This window comes from Lates calcarifer, linkage group LG19 (assembly GCF_001640805.2).
Source record: "Lates calcarifer isolate ASB-BC8 linkage group LG19, TLL_Latcal_v3, whole genome shotgun sequence".
Taxonomy (NCBI): domain Eukaryota; kingdom Metazoa; phylum Chordata; class Actinopteri; family Centropomidae; genus Lates; species Lates calcarifer.
Genome location: NC_066851.1, coordinates 11,322,901 through 11,347,339, shown reverse-complemented (window position 1 = coordinate 11,347,339; position 24,439 = coordinate 11,322,901). Strand labels below are relative to the sequence as shown.

At 45.9% G+C, this 24,439-nt stretch overlaps 1 protein-coding gene across 1 annotated transcript in view; it reads right to left on the bottom strand.

Moving 5' to 3' along the window:
* Positions 1 to 24,439, bottom strand: part of kif26ab (kinesin family member 26Ab) — a 65,927-nt gene that overhangs the window by 18,691 nt on the left and 22,797 nt on the right. Inside the window, 2 exon segments of the mRNA XM_018690230.2 lie at positions 15,096 to 15,313; positions 20,517 to 20,996. Of these exon segments, the coding sequence (XP_018545746.1) occupies positions 15,096 to 15,313; positions 20,517 to 20,996 (698 nt within the window).

Below are 24,439 nucleotides of genomic sequence, written 5' to 3'. Positions count from 1 at the left end.
GGAACTGTGCATCTAGTGAAGCAGAGGCTCTGATATCAGTCAGTTAAGTTTGAGCAAAAACATTCACACACTGTGTCTGCTCTGTGGAGTGGATATATGAACTGTTTAACATGCACCAGTAAGAAAACGCTGCAACAGTGTACTTACAGCTCTTTCCAATCCATTATCTAGTTTATGGTCATAGTCAAAAAAGAGACAACTGATAGAGTTCAACTTTGCGGTCCATGTCTGTGTTGTCACTGTTCTCCATTACTTGCACGATTTGATATGCCGGCACAGTCGCCGAGAACGCAGCGAGGCGGGGCCGCTCACTAGTTGGGGCACAGGGGTCCTCTTTGCTCTGATCGCAATCATCGAGGTTCCACTTGATTTCACAGAGGTTTGTAAGGAGCTGGAGGGGCGGAGGGAGGACGGGGAGGAGGAGGCGTGGGCGCCATAGTAACCAAATGGAACAAGCGCCAGGTGGGGCAGGGTGGAGGGTGGGCAAGACAGGATGAGTACCCCGCAGGAAAAAGCAGTAGGTTCACAGTGAGGGGGTGAGTGGGTGGGCAGAGGAGGGTGCAGTTAGTCCAGAGAGCTTCTTAGGAGGAGGCGAAGAGGAGGTCAGGATGAGAAAGAGCACCTCCTCTGTTCATACGCCACTAAAGCACCTCTAACTCTTTCCATGCTTCTCCACCAACAAAAGTTCAGGCGTCAGTTCAGAGATGCAAAAACCCGGCAACAGCTCCCTCTCCAACTCAGTTTTCCAAACCTTCTTTCACAACCAATTCTGCATTCATCCCACAGGCTGCATGGTTTTCTCTCATTCAGTTAATCCACTGTGGTGTGTCTGCGGTGAGTGGCTGCAGGTCCTGATGCCCAGGTCCTTCCCAGAGTCTCTGCTCCTCGCAGGCAGCAGGAGGGGGGGGAGAATCAGCACGCCTGGCTAGGCTGGAAGATTTCCTTGGGTGGCTGAGAATGAGGAGAATTCCTGCTCCTGTTCCGCCTCTCTGTCCTTCTCCCGCTATCGGAGAAATGCTGGCAGCTGTCCTGCCGTGTTTCTCTCTCTCTCTCTCTCTCCCTGCCTCTCTCTCTCTCTCTCCCTCACACGCACACACAGACATGCACTCCCTCCTCTCCCTCTCTCTCTTTCTTTCCTCAGCCCAGCCCCTTTTTCCTCCGACTGCCAGACGAGGTGTCAGCGCTCGATTGCTGGCTGCTCGCGGCGCAATTTGCAAGTACTCTCTTTCTCTCTCTACCCACACACACACACACTCTTACTGTCTCATACAAACCCCAGCATACACACACACACACACACACACACACACACACACACACACAGACGTATGCACCCCACCACACGTCACATGAATACTTAATGCATACAGGAGCCCTCTCTTCTTTTAGGGTCCCACACTTCAAACAGATTTGGTTAGTATGCCTACAGTGCATGCATGCGTGAGCATGAGTGTGTATGTGTGCTTGTGTGGGTAGCGAGTGTACACTTGTGCACATTTGTAATGTTTTTTTTTTTTTTGGCTTTGTTGAAGGATGTAATTAGCCAAATGAATGAGAGTGTTATTAATCATCAAGGAGTGACACACAGATAAGGAAGGATATACTTAAGAGCAGAGAGATGAATTGCCTGAATGAGCAATGGTCTGACTCAATTGAAAAGCTACGAGAGGTTTAAAAAAAAAAAGAGTGTAAGCAAGAGGAGAAAGAGAGAGAGAGAGAAGACAGACAATGAACAGATGACATCTGAGAAAGGCAGATTTATGCTGGCCAGTGAGAAAGAGTGCAGTCAGTCAATGGTCAAGGGTAAAAAGGGGAATGAAAGCATGTGAGTGGGCGAGCGCCAGTGCGAGAGTACCCCTGTATTCCCTGGGCTGCCAATTTACCAGTAAGCCCTCTCACAGCCCCCGACTAGCCAGTCTTGTTTGAAAGGGCTGCTGCTTTGGCTGCAGAGCGCCTACTACTACATATCGGCAGACAGAGTGGGTGTGAGACTTGCCAGATGAAAGTGCATTCAGCACAAACACACACCAAGCTCTCTCTGCCTCTCCCCTTCTGACACAGTGCCCCTTCTATGAACTCTGCTGGATTAAATTTGGAGGCAAAAAAAACAGACAAATAAAAGCCACCACTGCCTATCTATTTGGAGGAGCAGAGTATAGTAATGAAGCAGTTTGATATATCACATAACCTTTAACTTCCTCCTTGCCACAGCGCGCTTACCTCTGCTTTTCTGCTGTGTGTCTGAATTAATTCGCCTGAGGTGGGCTTATTTTAAAGAGCAAGAAGCGTCTCCTGAAGAGAACCACGTGTTTCACTCAAACTGAATTCCCTTTGAATCATGACTGGCAACAGTCAGTGAGTAGAAGACAATACTAATGTGGACATTGGTCACCCTGACAGTGCAACCAGCCATTAGTCTTGTGCCTATTGCTGCTAGCCTCGATGTGGTTTCAAGTGTTATATATCAAAATGACGTAATAATAGGGAACAGCCACAGTTGGAACTGTCCTGATAGCCTTTCAGCTCCATCACTGTCTCCTTATGAACAGACCTTAGAGACAGATAATGACCGTAATATATATAAATGAGCCAGAGCAAGACAGATGTAAAATCAAGGATCGTTTGGAATAAAAGGTCTCCTGGCGCCTTTGTTCGAGAAAGGACATCTAGATTTTGTTCTCACCTATGGAGGGAGTGATGGTGAGGGAGGAGGAGAGGAGGTCAATGACTGGAGAACACAGAGCGTGTGGAAGCTGTGTTTGCCTGCTGCTTTCAAAGCTTCACTTTGGCCTGCTGTCAATAATCGCTCCATCCCTCTTTTCAAGCTTTGTCAAATTACCAAGAGAAATTCCTGTGCCCCAGAGAATCATTAGCTGGTGTAGCCATTAGCTTGTTTGTGCAAATTTGTCTCTGTTCTTCAAGCCAGCTATACAGATCTTTAGGTAGCCCCTTTCTGTCGCTAATTACCATGTTGGCCACATTTACTATCCTTGACATTTTCTTTCTCTGATTTTCCTTTTTTCCCTCTGCAGACAAGATAAGGCTGCTCTGCCCATTCATGCAGGGATCAGATCTCTGGGTCTGATATCAGACTTGCTTTATCCCCCCCTCAGTGAGTCTGCCTCACACTGCTGCTGATTAGTGGGCCTGGCATAGCTCTTCATGAATGGAGACAGGAATACTGTGCTCCAGCCAGCCTCGACACCGATAATGACTGCAGTACAATGAGTCAGGCTCACTCGCTGCTGGAGACATTCAGAATTTATCCTGGACTCAGAAGTAAAGGTATTTGTGAGATTTTTTTTTAAGGGGATGTATGTGCACAAAGCCATGTTGCTGTGTGCTGGAGACACTAACAAACCCAGAATGCCATATCAGCAGATGGTCGGAATTGATTGGGCTGGATGTGAGTTGGTCTATCAGGTGAGGTGCTATGTTTTTGAGTGAAAAGATAATCAATGGGAAACCTCCCCAGAGCTAAAACCAGAACACACTGTCTTATTGATGGGCTGCCCTTGACACGATCAAACAGAGCTCTGCCCCAAAGGTGTGGGGGAATAACATAAATCTACTAACGGTGCTTTACTATAGGAAAAATACAGACATAGATCAGTTAAAGCAGGAGCACCAGACTGATGTCCAGACTAGGCAAAGCATGGTTTGCTCTTTGCCAAATTTGGGTTGGATTATAAAACAAATCTTCATTTCGGCGCTGGCCTCCATGGCGGCCGGCCCAGGTCACTCACAGCCCGACCCAGCCGCTGCTAAGCTTCAACGGTGATTAAGCGCCCATGACATCAGCCCCTGCGAACGCACACATTCATATGGTGCACAGACAAGAGGAGATGATGTCATACTCTGCCAACCAGCCCTGGCAGTGAGAAGGCCCACCCAGATGAGATTTACTAGCGAGGTCAGGATGCTGATCATTAAATACGAGCCCACTGCCTCCACGCCATAAAATGCTTTTTCAACCACTGTAGCTGTACCTCAATGGGTCAAGGAATACTGTTTTCTGTGGCTGTCAGCATTTCCCCCAGATGTATGGCCTTTCATGTATAAATATATGCATTACCCAAACACTAAAAGCTGAGGGGGTCACATAGGATGGGCTCTTAAAATAACTAAAGAAATAAATGGATTCAGGTTACCTGAGACGCACCATTAGGCACATGGGGACAATAATGGAGGAACAGGCATGACAAAGCTGATCCAAGCCTCCTGTGTGGCGCTGAGGTTTAGTCTGGTAATGAGTCTGTCTCCTCTCAAAAGTCTCCCTGCAATCAAGGGACCACTGGTATAAACATTAATTTAGTTTTTCTCACTTCCTCTCCCTTAGCCTAAGTCACTCAAAACAACTAATGCCTGAGGCCACAACATCCTGAATACAGTGATTAATCTTGGAATGTGGTTTAACAAATGTTAATTGTAGGAAAAAAAAGTGCAATTTTACTTCACAGAAGCTGCCAAAAAAGGTTCCCACCTGGAGACAGAGAAACAGACATTCCCCTCCACGCAGTCTGGTTATCTTATCATTCAGATTAGCATCAACCAAAAGCCAGATATTTCCAGTCATTTTGAAAAATGTGTTTCCTCTCTCCCTCTGCAGCACAAGATATATTAAAATGGAAGAGAGAACTAACAGGCTTATCTGGCTGTCAGTTGAATCTTATCAATCCAAAGCTCTGAAGCTTTCAGCTGGCTGCCAGCTTGCTTCCTCCTGCTTGGCTGTTTTTAATGGTAGTCTGAAGGCAGAACTCCTCTCTCCTGTGTCAGTTTACACAGCAGCAGTTTACAGGAAGTGGCCAAACACCCTCAGGCTAGGATTTATAGACTTTCTATAAATCCTCAGAAATAGATAAACGGATCCCAAGCTAAACCAGACAGCAATGAATGCGATGTCCAGTTAGCTGAGCAATATCCTGCCTAGCACGTTCCAAACACATTCAACCAAGGCTTTTTCAAAATAGCTCTTTGTTCCAACAAGGTGTTCAACAAGCCTTTTGTTCCTGCGGTGTCTGGCCTTGGACACAGAATACCAAATGGGGCATCATTTGTGCACTGACTGCTGACAGCCCAAGGCTGCACACACATCTTCACTGCACCAATCCCCGGCCAATTAGCTAAGGCCAAATGCATTCATGTAACATCTGTGAATACAATGTGTAATCACAGAAAAGAAAAGATTCAAAAACTGATGTCGCTTCATGCAACTTTCTTGCCATAGTCGTGTCGTAATGTGGATTCAAAGAGCTCTTCGTTCAGAGCAAGAGAGAAACATGCAGCTTTCAGTAAATTAATCCTAAATTCTACTCGGGGTTTGTAAACCTGTTCTGTCACCATCTCCTCAGAACTCTTTTGAAACAGCATGTGGACTGAGGTGGAAAACGAGGGATTAGGGCATCCTCTGGAGAATAGCTTGAATAACGGGGGATCATTTCAAACACAGGGGGAGAAAGAGTGTAAACTGGGAACAGGGGAAAAAGCAGTCCAGAGGTAAGGATGGAGCTGAAAACATAATAAATTAGAGACCACTGAGATGGAATAGGAGAAAGAATCTAAAAACAGAAGTCAGTATGAGGAAGATGCAGGTGAAAGAGAAAGAAAGAGGCAGTGAGTGAGGGAGCAGCAGGGTGTACAGCCAAGTCCTCTGTTCGATCAGTGGGCCTGGCTCTGCGCCAGCAAGGCGATGTCCATGAGGAGGTAAATCATTTTCTGCCTGAGAAAGAAACAGGAAAAAATGATCGCTGGGGCTATGCCACAGCCAGCTTGGAATTGCTTTATTCCCAAAGATGGGAATCCCCAGTCGGCCAAGAATAAATGGAACAGTTGGCGCCACAAAGTGAAAAAACTCATCAATATTCAAGAAAGCCTGGTTCGGTGCTACAGCACATCAGGGTAAGCAACAGTAGATTTAAGCACTGGCTTGTATCAACACAGAGGTAAAAGCAACTTCTTTGTTCCTTTTACTCTGCCTATCAAGGCAACTGCGCTAAGCAGGTTTATCTCCTGTGCCTTTGGACATCAGATCAAGAAGAACAGACTCATGCCAACAGACCCTCGCTTCCCAGAGGACTTTGCAAAGAAGGTGCTCTGTGTCTATGCCAAGGTTAACCCCTTAATGATGGAGGAGGGAATATTTTTGGCACCGTAATGATCCACAGCGTGTGACAAACCCTTCTTGCGGTAAAACTGCCTTCCTCTGTTTTTGTGTTTAATGCCCTACCCATAAAGCATTCCATCTCCAGACACCCAACATCCATCGTCACAGTCACATCCCCACCAATTCCCCCATACCCACAGTGAAAGACCACAAAACTCTCTTGCCAAGTTAGGGGCTTAAAGAGGGCTTAAGACAGGCAAAGGAGGGGCATTTAGGATAAAAGTCAGGGGCTATAATTCTATTTACAGTTCACTTTATTGTCCTTCCTAGCATTCAGGATCACATCTTGCTAATATGGCCTTAACTAGCTCAAACATTAGGCCATGTGGAGGTGAACAAAGCACAGGCCTTTAGCTCTGCAGGACCCATTTGTCAGTCAATGAGATAAAGGGGCCAATTTAAGGCCCCTGGAGGAAAGAATTGAAAATACCTGCAATGAGAGTCAAAAGGTCCTCAAAGGAAAATCTCTAGCAATTGACCCTAACTTGTTTACAAGACACTTCCTGAAAACTGCAGCTTTGCATACGAGCAGGAGGAAAATGCTTAGCTATTACGTCAAAAAATGATTCAGGCAGCAAAAATAAAAGTCTTGGAAGAAAATTCACTTTTCAGCTGATGGGTGACAGATGATAATGAAGACATGTTTTTTCTCCCCCTGCTCTGCAGACTGCAGCCTTCCCCACCCCTGGCACTGCTGACAAAGATTAACAGCTGCTTTCATCTCTTCCGGTGTATTTTCACTCTGCTCCTCAGACACTGCTCCAGGTATTTCTGCTACACTGTGCTCTGAGGCTGCTGAGAATCTGGAATAACTTCACACTCTCAATACACATGTTGAACTCTGATTCACCCACCATCCCACCCACATCTTCCCTTAAAAAAAAAAAAAAAAACCTCAGGAAGGCTGTTCTGCTCAGGGCATGCAGGGAAGAAGTCTTGGCACTGACATCAAGTCGTCACCGACTGACTGACGTTTCCTGTCTAAGAAATGGGCTCAGCACACAGCAGAGGCAGGTTCTTGGATATACAAGAGACAAATGAGGACTGTTACTAACACACGATGCCTCCCTGATCAACTGTAATGTCCTCTTAGATTAACACATAGCACCCTTTCAGAATAGAGAATAACTTCAGAATGTGATGAGTGTGGGAGAGACAGACAGAGGGGAAGAAAGCCAGCATACTTCTGCTCCACTTCTCTGCTTCATTAATCACTTGCTGCCAGGGTAAGACACCTAGCGATTATTTATTTGCACTTCTCCACACAGAGGCTATCACAACAAACAGGCCCGCAGGCTGCTGAGAACATTTGGGGGTGATTAATCAGTGGGCTGTCCAGAGAGACAGAACACAAGGGGGAGGGGAGTTCTGACACGTGTTTCTTAATCTTTCATCTATATTCAAGTCAATAGGCAACCCAACAAAAACTAGAGGGGGTCCAAGTCAGGTGAAATGAGCTGTAATGTCAGCAAGATGGCCATGATTGCAGACGTAGGAGTAGTGGATGAAGCGAAAAATGATCATTTGGATCAGGCGAATCAATAAGCACATCATGGACGTATATAGAAAAATACTGATCCAAGCACATGGGGGAAATGTGTCCCTGGGAACAGCCGTTAAGACGTTAGTGACTACAACCGCATTATTCAAGCTAAGCAGTTTATCCTGTATCACATACTCATAAAGTCAACCACAGAAATACACACACACACGCTGCAACACTCGCCTGGGCCACATAGAGCGTATGGGGATAATGGGATTTTTAGCGTGCCGCAGCTGGCTCTCACGTGCTGGGTCGCGAACCGATTACAGACCATAATCCGCTCCATTCAAGGCGAAGTGCATGCAAAAAGAGGCGACAGAAACACAGAGGAGATAAATCCTCCTTGCTACTTCTAGTTTGACAACAGAGGTTTTTTCCACGTGTCCCATGCAAGCTGCTGGCTTGTTTCATGTGTAATTGGACAAGTGGAGGTCGTCGAGGGCATAACATCCAACATAAAAACCTTTTAATCTTTTCTAACTCTCCGCTAAGAGGCACGTTGTGGTGCAAACATCATGTGGAACATGTGCTAAAGTATTATTATGTTTCCCCTGTGTCTTCATGCAGCTGATTATGCATTTATTACACCAATCTACAGTGAAGCCAAAGGTCAATGAACATTTGCAGAAAATAAACTGTCACAGTATGTTTCATCAGTCTCATTACTCAAAGCTAAGCTATCATTCGATAAAGATTTGAAAAAGAGGACAGCGTGATAACAGTGAAATGGTTCAGTTACTGAGGCTGTGGGTGATGAGGTAAACACTAAACCACCTGCCCTGACAATGGCCTTATCCTCAGTGGTAATCTGAACTCCAACCGTTAAAAAGCTGGGCCCTCCCCATCGCTTCCCCAAGCATGGGGGTGCTGTATGTGCTTGTTTCTGGAAAAAAAAATAAAGCACTGGCGTTCGGGGAAATCAACCTACTAGCACTGATTAGGCAGCTATTAGTTATTCATGTTGAATAGAAGGCCATAGCGTGGCTGAGCACTGAGGTGCAGTGATGCCTGTGAAGCCCCACCAGAAGCCATCTTTGTTTCTCCGAATTGTTTGACATAAAGGCAGCTCACGGGAGCAGAGGCCACGGGCTCTATTCTGGAATCTGCGCACAATAGGTCATAAAATTCCTCAATGCATATTCCCTGCCACCAGCTATTGCAATTCACTCTTTCTTATTCTGCCACACTCCTCACACTGTGTCTCAGACCTCAATGCAGAAGTGACTGCGGTTGTAATGACAGAGATAATAGAGTCCATTTGCATGACTTTCACTAAGGAGCACTAAAGAGGTTTAGATGGCATCCCTCAGCCCCCACAGGCGTGATGTATAATATCCATTCAACAGGCTAGAAGTTAGAGAATTTGCAGAGTCGGCCATGATAACTAAACACTAATGTACTGATCATGGAGCCGTGTGGGCAACTATCAGAGTCGTTATACAGTTGAATGGGGAATGCTCGACTGTGGGCAGGCAAGCAGAGTTGGGAGACAGATTGATGCTGAGGGCACGATCTCTCCTTCCCACATGGAACTGTTCCCACACAAACTGGCCCTTTTGATCATCCCTACCAACATACTGATAGCAGAAGGCAGCACTATGTTAGGGGACAAGCCTACAGGACAGAGGTCTACGCTCCACATCCTCTCTTTTCTCCATGTGTGAAAGGAATCTGTCAGGGGTGGATGGCCGTGCTTTCCCCTCTCCCCTCAGAGCTTAGTACACGTGGACCCAGGGTGAGTACACAGGCTTGAGTCAGCGCTTCAGCTCTTTGTTTGTAAGAACCCCCTCCCTCCCTCCCCCCGCTGCTCCCCCCTGCAGGCTATGTGAGTGGGCCAGACAGACTTCCTGACTCAGGGATTCATTGGGGGTAGGGGGGAAAAGGGCAACGGGTTATCCCTCACGACAAACCGTCTGCTTTTTTTTCCCCCCATCACTGGAACGGTTTGCCATTCATGATGACAGACACAAGTGACTCTACGCTGCCCATCACAGCAGTGCCCATCACCCTGGTGCTGCAGGGGGCACAACACTATCACATGGTGTTATCACATCCCAGGAAAGAGACAGACACCCAGAGAGAGGCGAGGGAATCTGCCACAGTGAGATCAGCACTTCAGCTGTGCAGGAAATTCTTCTGAGCACAGATTATGTGAATGTGTGAGTAACACACAGAATCCAAATCAGAATTTCTAATGCAATATTCAGTTTATACTCCTAGTAGTGACTAAGTCACTCAGGCTGTCAGACTCTGAACATTGCCCCTCCATGATAAATGTTTGATACAGTGGAGATTAAATCTGTAATTTCTATCAGAAAACAATGACGTTTGTTACCTTAGAATCATGGAGGATTATGAGTCAGTGAAAGGCAACCTATCGCTGTTTTGAGGGTGGATGAGAAGGCACATGAGGGTAGCGGGATGTATCTACCTGCTGTAGATCCCTGAGGCTGCAAGGCTGGGCTGGATCTCCATCAACACCTCAGCCTTGACGGCACCTGACAGGCATTGGATAGATTCACACCTGGGCTTATCTACAGGCTGCAGTTCCTCCATGGCCTCAGCTGGTGCTGCCACTGAGTCTGCCACTGCACAGAGGCAGCCATTAGTCCCATCGGTCTGATTATGGCAGGAAAATACCAGCTGGTGTTTAATCCAACAATAAACAAAGACAAATACCAGAGAGCAGCTCAACCATCCCAGCTACCACCCACTCAATACTTCTGATGAGCCATTCACTGCCCTGGGCATGTGTTGCTCAGATTCAACAGATTGATATGAATCAATTGCCATTCGTCAGGCTCTGGAGGTAGAGGTAGCATTAGCATTTCAGCTCCACTGTGGTTGTTTCATCAAAATGGAGCCAGCATTTCAGCAGTATGTTTCTTGCCGTGCTATACATTCTCCTCACATTCTCACCTTGGAGGAGGAATCCATCTCGCTGTGGCTTCACAACAAAACCATTACCCTCTCACCTCCAGGGAGCAGACCAGTCCAACTCAGACTGCACAAAACTGCACATTCCACAGAGCGGAAAAAGAGAGAGTGACATAGAGAGAAAGATGCAGCGAGCGAGAAAGAGGAAAGAGAGAATAGAAAAACAATAGCTCACCAGGCACAATCAAAAAACCAACACACAGAGGCATGCATTTTTGCCACGCATTACTACACAAACACACACAAGGAGAGAATCACACATCCAGGTGAGCCCGGTGTTGTCTGTCGAACAGCATAACTTACTTAACTCCCATGGTAGTGAATTCGATATTCTCCTCCACAGGCGCAGACCTCCTGCTCCTGATGCTGTCAGAATGGAGCATCAGCCCGAGCACACCCTCTGAATGACAACATTTACAAACACATCCGTCCCAGGAAGCCACTGCCCTGCTCTGTATCTTTATCCCACTGCCATGTGGGCCAGGATCCAGTGTGCTCAGTAGACCCCTCTGCTTCACATAATCTGCCCTTGCCTATTTGCCTGTTACAGAGATCCCTGCTGTCAATCACAGCGCAGCCGACCAAACACATGACTGTCCTGCTCTTTCTGCCTGGAGCCTCTCTGTATGGATCACCCTTGTCATGAAAGAAGTTGCAGCATTTCCCCTAGCAACACACATGCACGTGATTTGAGAGTGGACTTCAGCAAGTCACCCAGCATGTTATTCACAACTAAAACAAACACTTGTGATCCTGCAGTGCTCTCACTCTGCAACACACAGGATTCAGCACTGAATAGATGCTTGTCCCTCCCTCTGACTATATTATAGTCCAGTGGAGTAGAAGGGTACCTTATTTCAACTTCCTGATTTCCAATCTACACTTTTGAAAGAAAAATCAGTCACATTTTATTTCCGCAAACTAATGAGTTGTTTCTATGTTTCTATGCCTGGGGGATAAAGGGCAGAGTGAGTGTTGCTGACACAGAAAGGCAGGGTCTTTGCAGGGAGAACCTGGGCTGAATGGCCCTGCTGCCACAATTACAGGAGGATTCCTTCTGCACAATCACAGTCATTACTGCACAAACACTCACCTGGGCAGCAGCTGCGGGGCGGACGATGGACGACTATAAAACCACTTCCTCCTGACATCCCTTCAAGGGCGCATTCCACCAAACAGCTGTCCGCCCTGCCCCTGCAACAGCCTGCCCGCCAGCTTGTGTGCCACCTCTGAAGTCTTTAACGTCCCTGAATCTTCTACTGACTTGTTGTGTCTCCGAGGTCTTCTATACCCTTCTATTCATTACCTGCCTGTGTCTTTAGAGTGAGTAAATCATCCCTCTCCTGAGTACGATTAGTGTAAGGTTGCAAAGCGACAAATAGACTAGCCCCCCTCCAAACAAACATAAACAAGGGACCAACAATAGGCCATGGAAAATGCCTCATGCGGTTATACAGAGATGAGCACACTGAGCAGTAGAATCCTCTCAGCTAGTGTGCACGAGAAATCCCATGAGCCTGAACACACCGTCACAATCAGCAGGTGTTAATGGAACAGAAAGATGGGCAGAGGGATCCACGAGGCAGCAGTTAGCCACATCGCCTGGCCCCTGCTGTGAGCTCCGCCTGGTTTCATTACACAACGCTGTGTCAATACACTAATCATATGCTCTGTCACAAGGCAATCAGTGCTTAACGTGCTAGTCAGCTGAACACATGGCTCTAAATTCATTACCCCCCACTCCCTGTAATGCACTGCTGTACACACACACACACACACACACACATAATGATATGCACACATGCACACACCATTCGGTCAGAGTTTGACCCTTGACTCTTCCTGTCTCTTTGTGACTGTATAGTCAGTCTAATTACCAACGGGTCATTATTGACCCCAGGGTCATCTTTGTTTCAGGCTGTTCTCCACAATTACCAGAGACAGGAAGCTAGATGAAAGAAAAAATGCTTTAAAAGATTCATTCATCGTGTGACTGGACATTTTCTTTCTTCTGAAAAAAGAAGCATCACAAGATAATATTCATGGCTGCCGGACATCTGTGGGAAAATTCTCCCACAGGCAGCAACACAGAGACTGAAAGCACCTTCAGTATACACCGAAATGAATGCATTAATTTAATGCTGAGGAAAAGGATTTGGAATTTGTTGCTTTTACCACCTTAACAAAACAACCTGTAAGTTCAGTTGTTCTAACTTGACATTATTAGCCTGTTTTCAAAGAAAAAAAGTCATTTAAATGCACAATTGAGTAGTTCAGGAGCACAAATAATTAATATGAGGGGACACGTTACTGATTACAGGCATTGTCAAAAATGTGGCTCTAACCTGCTGGGCTCTGTGGTTATCAAATTGACATTTCTACCGAAATGATTTTTCAACTCAGTACACATCTTAAATGAAACAAATTAAATGCTTTTTTTCTAACAAGCTGAATGGTTGACTTATTTTTCCAATAAAAAAAAATTAAACAATGAATCGCTTTTGTTCATCACCCTATTCTTTCCTCTCAGCAGCAAACTAGCTGGAGCAGCTAGACTCAAGCTAATCGCGTTCTAATTAAAATTTCATCTTTGAGTGGAACAGTGTTAGTGAATGTCAGACAAGTGTCTAAGGAGCCTTCTCCACTCCATTGGGGTAGAAACTGCTGTTTGGTTATTCTGCTCCTACATCCTGGGCTCTCAGGATTTCCACATGCATCCCACTAATTGTATCTTTTGAGAACAAAAAGGAATACTAATCAGATAAGAGTTTTCAATCAAGTCTGAAACAGGAAGGACACACATTTTTTTTCAACTGGAGTGCTACCAGAGGAGAGAGAAAAAAAAGAAAATCTGTTGATTGATTTGATTCTTTTTAACTTTCGGGGACTTACATTTTAATCAGCAGTATCATACAAAAAAGAAACAAACACAACAACAATATAAGGGTGATGATGATGATGATGATATTCCTGTTGCAAGCAACAGCTGCAGACGGTCCGGAAGTGGGTGTGCTTCAAATCATGCACGGTGCATCTCCACCACCCTTTTCTATATCTGCAAAATGTGATGCTGTGCGAAGCTGGGCCAAGAAAAACACCAAATTCTTGGCAGCAAATTATCTTTGGGATGGAATGAAAAGGTGGAACCCTTTACTGTACTTCCACCTACACCCCTTCTGCCCAACCAGGACCTGCTACAAGGGAAAAAACAAGTCCACCTCCCTCTTTTTCCCTGTGATTATAGCTCACACTGGTTAGCGAGACAAGGCTCTTTAAGCTGCTTTTTTGCAGCTCAGATCCAAAGAAAACATGAGAACTAATAAATCAGTGTCAGGAATTAACCCTGGCCACACCTTGGTGTTATTCAGACCCTCTGCTCTTGTGACAGGAAGCGAGATGCACAGGAAGTTGCATATTTAGTGGAATGTCCCCTCAGCCAAAGGAGAGGTCTCATGGTCCCACTCATATACTCTGACCCTGCGAAAACTGGCAAGACAAACTCCATTTGGGGGTGCTTGGAGAAAACCTAAGCTCCACACGGATCCCCCATGGGTTTCCTGTCACACTCCACAAGTCCCCCTCACCTCCTGTGGTGCAGAGCTTCAATGGCCCCCATGCATCATTCTTAGCCAGCTTCCCTTCCGCCAACATTCATTATGGCATAGCACTCCTCGGAGAGCAGAGGCAGGGAATGTATGCAGTGACCAGGCTGCCAGGGAATCTATCAATGACAATATAGCACATTGCACCAGCCATCCACCAGCCTGGAGAGGGTGAAGTATTCTCCAGGGCAACAGCAACACTGGAGCCAAGCAGTGCTGAAAAAGCCTGAGATACACCAGGGCCAAATGGTTTCACCGTAATTCCAAAGTAAGAGCCCTGCACAGCAGCTGCAGGAGGCTCTAACATGCGGCTGTCTGAGGCTGAAAAACTTACAGGAGCTGTTTTAAGTTGAAGAAGCAAAACAAAGAAAAAAATAACTAAACATGAAATACCTCAGGACAATACACAGCTTTAACCCTAAGCCCCTTCGTGAGACACTCCTTCTTCATATCTTCAATTATGTAATTCTATTATCTATTCATGGGCACTGGTGCCTATAACCAAAGGTTCATTTAGCCCCATGATGGTGCATATCCCAAGGCACGCTATAATTCAACCATGGCAAGAACAACATCTCCATGGAATAGGTGCCCCACATGGATCTGAGCACCATGAACCATGACCACCGGCAGACATGAAGGCGAGTCTGTGCATATCTCCTCTCCAGCTCTCCTCACGTACTGTACACCTACACACACACGTTGGCTTTAACGCATGCAGGTGTGTATATCAACACAAGCTCACACAAACACTAAACACTCCATTTAGCACCACAACAGCTCAATCTAATCTCTCTACGCTTTGACAGACCCAACCGCGGAGCGATTTTAAGGAGGGGGCGGTGCTTACCTAATGAAGAAGGAGGCCGCCGCAGATGAAGAAGGAGAGGGGGAGGCAGTGGAGGTACTGGCGATGGGTGCCGGGAGTCCCGGTTGGCTGGAGCTCCTAAGTCGGCAGGGCGTCAGGGCGCTGCTGCTGCTGCTGGTGGTAGTGGTGGTAGTCATGGTGGTGAGCATGGCCTCTGAGGCTGTGACATCCCTGTCTGTATCCCCCATCAAGCCCTGGGCCTGTTGACACACAGATAGAGAGATAAGACCACAACCAACACTTACAGGTTTTATCGCTCCTGCCCACCTTCCTTCCACTCCATTTACTTCCCCCCTCTGCCACAGATGGACGGGCAGCTGCTGCAGCCAGCTCCAGTTAGCGGGAGTCAGCAGTATCCACAGCAGAGAGCTCCCCACTGAACAGCGAGGATGCTGCACCATTCATTGATTCTGGCAACACTCTTGAGGTTGCTCCGGTTATAGCCTACTGTAATTAAGTGATAACCCACATTTAATTAGTAATTAAATCACTTGCGATTCACTTCACTCTGCTCCCGATAATATCTATACCTCCATGGCTAATTTGGCACTTTACTCATCAGGAATGAGGAACGTGTCATCCTGCAGCTTGAGTCAGACTATCTCAGAGAGAGATTCAAAGGAAGTAAACAACCAACAATCATGTGAGAAGTGATATTTGTACCATAGCTAAAATGTTTATGAGGTATCTGTATTGTGCTTGCACAGGCACACCCTGCTCTGGAAGCTCGGTAACTGAACATAAGTAAAATGAGGTGAGATGCTTTGTCTCAGCCCTTGGGCTCTGGGAACTAATGCCAAAGCTACAATGAGCATACCACCCTGTGTGTTTACGTATTTGTCACGTATGTGCTGTATCTATAAAGAGCTAAACCAGTTTCATCAACATAATAGGTTTAGAGCAAGATAAAGACAAACAAGTATCACCCAGATTTTTATAGGCTTCTTGTTTCCTGTGGCTGTTGTCTTAACAGTATAAAAGTTGAATACTAGAGGAAATAGCATGCAAATAAGGTCTTTTGTCCACTCAATCTACTGCAACAATACGCACTGGCAGTAAATAATAAAGTCATCTTGATAGCAGGTGATAGCTGTTGCACAAATGTATGAGTGTTTATTATCATGTATGTGATTATAACAAAGCACAGAGAAGGTTTAAAGTATCAGTATGGAAAGGTTTTACCATGGAGCTACAGATGCATAGTCCAGACAAAACAGAGGCTGTTCATACACTGATTCTGTTTAAGGTTGAAGCAAATAGTGGTGTAGCTAAAGATGGAGCACTGAGGTTCAGCTGGAGCTCTGGAGCCCACAGTGCGTTACTGATTGCTTACAGAGTACAGAGAGCTAATTATACAAGCCAAAAAGTCAACTCTGAGACTACACTTAAGCTGGAGTCACCACACTGACAAAAGGTTAATCCCCACCGGAGCCGCTAGTTTATCCTACGGGACAATGATCAATAGCAGCTGACAAGAACCGGTTCTGTGGGTTTTCAGCATCGGAAATTAAATAAATAAAGGCCAGAGTTTTCCTAAAAATATTTATAACACTGACACGTGAACATTGTGCAATCAGCAACGACCTTGAATTGAGCACACGCAGCCCTGCAGCCTCAGTGCCACTTTGACTTCTGCATCATATGTATTATAAATACAGTTCAGGCCCTCTGCATAGTTACCACCTCAGTGTTTGCCCTAGATTCATGTTTGGCAACTAAAATAACATCCTTTACAATATTTTTTATAAAGTGTGTGGCCTTCCACTATCTGCCATTTGTCAACATGGGCTGACAGCAGTACTATTTATATGCCAAGCCTGACATGAGAATGCAATACATCAGGACATGAGGGCACACTTACATTCTGACATTCACATGAGAGGCTTGGTTGTTGCTCTGCAGTGTGCCATGTTAACTTTACATGCAGTACAATGTGTTGCTATATTAAAACTTGGGGTGCATTATCTTCTCCAAGAAAAGCTTTGCTGACCATTTGTCAAACAGCAGACCGGGCGATGGTGCAAGTGCACATCATGAATTCCCATTCCTTTCCTCTGAGCTTGTTATCAGAGTTAAAAATCGACATTCTTGCTTTGGAGGTCTGGTTTTGCTCTCTTGAGACGTCATCATGGAGGTTAAGTCAGATAGAAGCTGCTGTGTGTGAAGTTATGACATGAGAAGAACACCATGGAAAAACTGGCTGCAAATTGAAATGAGCCAAATACAGATCCTAATGCCAGCTGCCAGAGTGGAAAGCCTTGCACCATGCTGGTGTGGGTGACAGGTTAGGAACTTGGCGCATACCAGGGAAGTAGACCCATTACACTCTGGCATGAAAGACTAGAGCACTTCACACGCAGCCGTACAGGAAGCTGATGTGTGTAGCTCATCAAATCTGTCACTGATTGAGCCGGTGTAGTGTCGCTTTTAAAATCAAGTGGCAGCGGATTTTCAGGAGCATACGGGGACAGCTGGTCACATGTGGGGCTAAGCTAGTGGTAAAAATGGGTAAACTAGAGACTCAAACACACAGGTGTACACACACACACTTGAGCTGATCACAGTGGCCATCAAAGAGTATTCCCTTTGGTATTTAGACTGGGGACTTAAACCCCTCGGCCAAGCTGCTCCCTGTAGCCTTGGACGTGGGCTGGCCCTGATTCTGGCTGAATAGTACAATCTATCCCCTGGTCAGGTAATTAGGAGGTGTCAGTGGAGCCATGTGTGCTCGGCCGTTTGCTCTGAGAGTCAGTAATGAGCTGGCCTTCCACCCTTTAACCCCCCCACCAGCCTTCCCTGATCCCTTTGCCTTGGTTTGCCACTGGAAAGAAAAGACAGAAAAGGGAGGGGAAGAGACAAAAGGAGAGAGATCTGAACATAATGGAAAGAGCTTAGAGGAGAGTGGAGAGAGAAAAGACATCGGGGATAGTCTTTCCTGTCTAAAGTCTGAAGTAAGCAGAGCAGGCCAGCATCCTATCAGCTGACCATCTCCCCACCCACCAGACTACCAGGGCTCCCCTGCGACCTTTGATCCCAGCGGTCAACAGACGATTACTGCTGAGGTGAAATAGGCCCTGTGTTAATCTGCCTGTCAGGCTTGGCTGGCCTCTGTAACCAACAGAAACCAACTGAGGTGAGGATCGACTTCTAACAACTGCTGGAGTCCTAGCATGAGAGAAAAGGACTAACACATAATACACCTTCATGTTTGGCTCTCTTGACAGAAAACATCCACTGTCTTTAAGTAAATACCAAGGCATAATTGCAATTTTTTTTATTGTTTCCCAATTTGGTATGAGCTGGAATTGTCCTTCCCTTTCCTTCCTGTATCGTTTTCTTGTCTTGTCATCGCCGTTTTCTGTGGCAAGTTGCCACGCGAGCCCAGCTGCACCAAAGCAGCAGCAGCCAAGATCATCTGCCAGGCTTCAGATTGGTGGCAAAGAAGCAGGCCATGGCACCAGGCAACTAGCAGGGCCAATAACAGAAACTCTCATGGGTTAAGAGCACTTGGTCTTTGTAGATTAGCACACATGTGGTTGTGGATTTTGTGGGGTAAAGGGAGAACTGCAGATTTGGGTCAATTAATTTCTTGTTTTGAATTGTAGCATACTACTGCCTGTAATGGATTACTTTAACTTCTTGAAAGTGTTCATTTAAACAGACAGTAACAACAGGAACTACTTAAGCAGCTGTAACAAAGTTGGGGTTGACTGTCTCAGACAACAGACTGTCTCAGAAAAGTGTCTGTGTGCAGTTTGCTCAACTCAAGGCAGCTCCACTCATATGAAACCGTGTCAGCCAATTACAAAGGGGGAGTCAGATAGTTTCAATTCCAACGACCGCAAACATCATTCCAGATGTTAACCAGAGCCTTTTCCCAAATGGGAGATTCAAGGTGCCCTATAATGGGCTGTGTGTGGGAGCGCCCCAGGCTCCTTGGTTGACACACTCTGAAGGATTTCTATTTTACACACACACACACACACACACACAGAGTCCAGAGTTTCTTTGTCTGCGCAACACTGCATGCCTTCCCTACAAAGAAACCAAGAGGGAATCATGAATTAAACTTGTGCCTTTCGGCGCAGTGTAACTCCCAATCCTCGAGAGCTGGTGTGGGTTTTTGTCATTCTGAAGGATCTGGTTTTAATGAAAGAAACAAGCTTGAGAAAGTAACACCCATTTCTGCTGTGTTTGTAACTTTGTGTCCTGAAGGGACATTTCTCTCTGTCCAAGGAGGGCCCCAGCCTCAGCTATGTGGCATTGAGCAACTCATCCCAGCTCCAAGGGCCACTAATTGCTTTTAGACACATAGATGGAGAACACAAGTCAGCCGCTCCCTTCTGTGCCAGGCCGTTTGATTTGCCCTAGATTGCGTACATGCAGTTAAAAGCTTTTGATGGCCTCCCATAAACCATCTCCACAGGCACTTGTTGACATTAAAGGGAGGAGTGAAAATCTGTCTTCAATTTCCAAGCAGAAAGCAGGGACTAACACTGCCAAGACCCGTAACAGACTGCAGTTATCAACACAGTTAGAACAGAAATGGCTAAATTTACAGCTTATGAATCTGATGGAAAATATTAAAATGAAATTATGTTAGCATAATGCTGTTTGGTCTGTACACCGAGACTGCCTGGTGTAGAATGTCACAGAGGTTTGTCAATCAGGTCTGACACCACCACTCATCAGTTTAGGAAGAGACAGATCAGTAAAAATAACACCTTAATATTAGCAGCCAGGAATAGAGCATGAGATACTAGGAATCTGTGTAAAAGAACTGCATAAATGTGCAACTAAATTGTGAAAGGTCGTAAACAGGGTACAGCGAGACTAATCATTAGCTATCATGACACCAAGGGCAAAACTCAGGACCTTTCCAAGCCTCTTAGACATCAAACAAAGCACAGACTAATGCTTATCCAACATGAGAGAAGAGTTATGGTTGACGCTGTGGGGTGGTCATTTGAAATGCCCTTGAGGAGGAGGTCAGCAGATTAGTGTTGCGATGACCTCTGACCTCAGATCACTCAGGCTCCTTGACTACTGAGGAATGAGAGGTCAGCACTCCTGCAGAGCTCTGACTCACAGATTTCTCTGCAGGGCTTCATCTTTTCTAAAAGGTCTCAAATGTTACATTTGTATTGACTTGTAAGACTTGACCTGATGAGCACTGCAGCATGGTGGGTAGCAATAAGCCTGTTATGCAAATAGTTTAAATTAATTTATGTTGATTCAGGTTAAAAGGGCGATCGTGTAGCCAGGCTTACATTACAAAATATTGTTTTTGTTTTGGTTCTCTAGGAATTTAAAGTCGTTCTACTAAAGTTTCTCTAAAAGGATATCACCTCTAAATGCGTTAAATGTAATACAAATGTGAAAATAGTAACATTAAAGATATACCGGTTTAGGCTGAGGGAGGAAGTTGTTGACCCTGGAGATGCTCCACATGCCCTCCAGGTACTGCTGTGCCTGGATGGTGACAGAGTTCACGGTTCCAGTGAGCTGCCCTCCTGCCACCGTCACCTGGACACTGGTCTTAGGCCCTGAAGAGACTGCGTTGCTCCCGGGAGACCAGCCCGGCACCCTGTGGCGCTCCCCCAGCGGCAGGACGCTATGGGTGATAGTTTGGCCTTTAGACAGCTGTTTTGAATGGAAGCTTGAGGACGACAGAGGGACTCTAGAAGGCTGTGGTAGAAAGGATGCGGCGGGCAGGGCTGCCATGTCTGAGCTGAGGGCAAGGACGGGAGCATGGAGCGTCTGCAGGGCCTCCTGCCTCAGTTGGTGCAGAGGCGTAGAGCACACTTGGCAACAGCTGACACCAGCCTCATGGCTCCCAGGTGTTTGAAGCTGCTCAAACAGAAAAGTTGCGTATCCAGGGTCCTGCAGAGAAAACACAGACAAACGAAACAAACAAACAAAAAAACAAACAAAAAAGGCATTAGCTCCATGCGTGATATTCCCATACACACACTTAACGCATGTAACATGTTCATCTTATGCATATCTCATTATCTGTACTTTTGAAAGGATTTCCTGTGTGTTGTTCACATTTTCCACGTGCGTCAGTGGTCTGCAACTAGTGTGGTCTCCGACTGCCCTCTGGGACCATCACTCCCTGCCTTAACCACTTCCTTTTTTTGAGATGGTTGTTTGTTTAGACTGTGATGCTTCGCCTGCATGCAACTTAAGACCACTGATCAGGTTCACCACGCATGTGCCCATTTCACAGTGTCTGCTAGGGACCAAACAAGCCAAATGTGAGGAGCCAGCTCTAAAATAACGCTCAGTGGGATTAGTAAAAGATCCCACTGTGGCATTCTTCACATAAATACCAAGTCACAAGTGTCTTTTTTTTAAATCTATTTTGGGAGTCTTTAGAGAGAAAAAGACAAAGAAAATTTCAGCTTGTCACTGCTTTTACAGATGGTGTCCAGTAGAGTTTTGTCCTTCTACTTCATCTCTAAGAGGGATCCCTAGGGTGTCCATCTCTGCTTGGGAGCAATGACAAAAGAAAACAACAGCTGAGGGGACTCTAGTGCCCAAAGCTATGCAATTTACATACGATAAGTGTCCCAGCATGAAAACATATGATGAGCCACCAAATGTGAAAATAAATACCTCCTCCTGGAAGCCAAAGGCACACAGAGCCATCAGTGAACTATTCAAATCCTAAGTGAGAGGTGGAACATAACTTTCTCTGCTTTAGGGAAACAAACAAACCAACACACACACACACACACACACACACACACACACACACACACAGTGTCAAGACAGTCTCTTAAGAGGCATAAAGGGGCACTAGGCTTCTGCCCAGTGGAGTCGTGGCCTAAGACAGGAGCTCACAGCCCATACATAAATGTTTATGAGGCCTTTGCTCCGTGGAACCTCCGAGGTGATCAGGAGGAGTGAGGCAGCAGGGAAACAACAATCCACTGCCCTAATGCAGTGCCACTTAATACAGCTAACCCAACAGACCCAGAGACCACAGAGGCAGGTCGAGGGACTCTAAATCTCCTCCCCATGAAAGCAGCTCAATACAAAGATTTTTAGAGGACCTTTCTCTGCTCACACTAACAGTATGAACATGTAACCTTCCTACAACCTCACAGACAATGATGCACAGCTATTGTCTGTGCATTTCCCTTATTCTCAAAAATGAACAGAAACCAGTACCCAATGAGGTATACTTAATATACCCTCAGGGATCAGTGTAATCACCATATCATCACTTTACTTTAAGGACAATCATGCGCTGGACTGTGACTGGACTGGTCTGATGTGTAACTGAGCGGCTCTGGTTAATGATCTACTATACTGGCTACTTACTTTTCACACGGTCAGGCACGGACAGGACGCAGGCACAACTAAGAAATACACTCAGAATGTAGAAAATCTTTTAAATCTCACTGGGAATGAGAGCTGTGATGGGCTGATGACGGGCTAATGGTGGATCAAGTGCAGTATGGTATCAAGTGAATGCTGATACTGGGGTATATCCAAACGAGGAATGGATTTAAATGTAAGAAGCTTATAATAGAAATATGATAGCGCTACGATAGAGCTTTAAAAAATGATATCTAATGCTGCCTGATCCTGACATGTGAATGGTTTTTACAGTCACACTCCAACAGGATATTTATGCACAAGAAATAAGATGAAACAGTCTGTGACAAATTGGAGTGAAATGTGAAACAGATCTAAAGAAAACACCTCTGGCTGATATTTTCTGTATACTGTCTAGTCTGGCTTCATGTGCGTAGACAGGAAATTGAGGCAAAGTCATAACTAATCAACCACGCCCCCCCATCACCCCTCACCCTTTACCCTCTGACCACCTCGTACCCACCTTAGGGCACTGGTAGATGGAGGAAATCAATTCCCCTCTCCCTCTCCGTGCATTGTTAGGTGTTGATTTAAGAGAGCTAATAAAAAGACACACAAAGCTGAGCCCATCTGCTATTCAGTTAGGATTCTGGAGGTTAGAGAGCGGGCTTCTCCTGTAAAGCTGTCCGTAAGCTTTATGCCCAGCGGAGTGAATAAAGGGTCACGGCCACAAGGCTTGTGAAGATGATGGGGCTGATGATGAGGACAATGATGATGTTGGGCATGCGGAGGAGACAGATGTGGGTATGATGAAACTGAAGGCCACGGAAACCATCTTTATACGATGCATAAGAGGGGGAGAGGAGATAGCAATAGCGGACATCGAAATTGGTAGATATTTCACACATGGCTCAGAGAATGCAGGTTTGGATATATACATAAATAAATTTAACACAATAAAGCTGGCTGAGAAGTCACCACACAGTTACGAGCTTTAACAGTTTACTCTCATGTTTGTGCTGTCGCATTTAACCTAACTACTTGAGAGCTCGTGCATAAGCACAAAGTGGAAAACATGTAAGATATGATGCATGAGTGCACCCAGCCCCAAAGCCATATTGTTTTTTTTATTATCCATATGATCTATTACTGACAGGTGCAAGTGGGTGTGAAGAGTAGCACTGCTTCAGAGAAGTATGTAATGCGCGGCATCAACACAATTCAAACATTCCTGTCAGCGGAGAAGCGTGGAGCTACTTCAGGGCTCTGACTCCTAGGCCATTGTTCTACACAAGTGGGAGACGGTTTTGGTTTCCAAACCTGAGGTCGATCCACAGAGAGAATCAAACTGCACAAGAGAGGATAAGAGGACAGAGAGAGAAAGAGAGGTGGGAGGAGGTAGGCCGGGGTTGTGGCCCTTGCCTGGAGGCTTGTGGGTGGTTGTGTTGGTTTACTGCCTGTCAGCACTGATCTTTATTAAACTCTGGGGACAAATGTAGTCAGATGCTATGCCCTTATTATGGAAAGGAGGTGTTCATAGTGAGCGCACTGGGGAGAGAAAGCCCTGCCTGTGGAATGAGCCCTTCACAGCCCTTAGAGACCTAAGTTTGTCTCTGTCCCTCACACTAACTGTGATGAAAACCAGGGCAGCAGCAGCGGGAGAGAGAGCCACCCGGCTAACTGACTGTCTCTTTGGCTTGATGGAGAGTGTCATCACAGACAGCCCATGCCCAGAGGCTGATGGAAACAAGCTCAGCCGTAACCACTTATGGATGAGGGGACAGGGAGAAAAATGTGTATGATTTGTCTCCCATGCCTCCTTAGGGTGCAGACGGAACCGGAGCAAAGTCACACATAGGATTTTTTTCTCAAATCACATCTCATTTACCTCATCTCGTCAGCGCACCTTCTCTCTAACCAGACAAAGCAAAACTGCCATCTGACTGTTTCCACATTCAGCTTCTGATGTACCCCTGATGTGGAGCACCAGCAGGCCA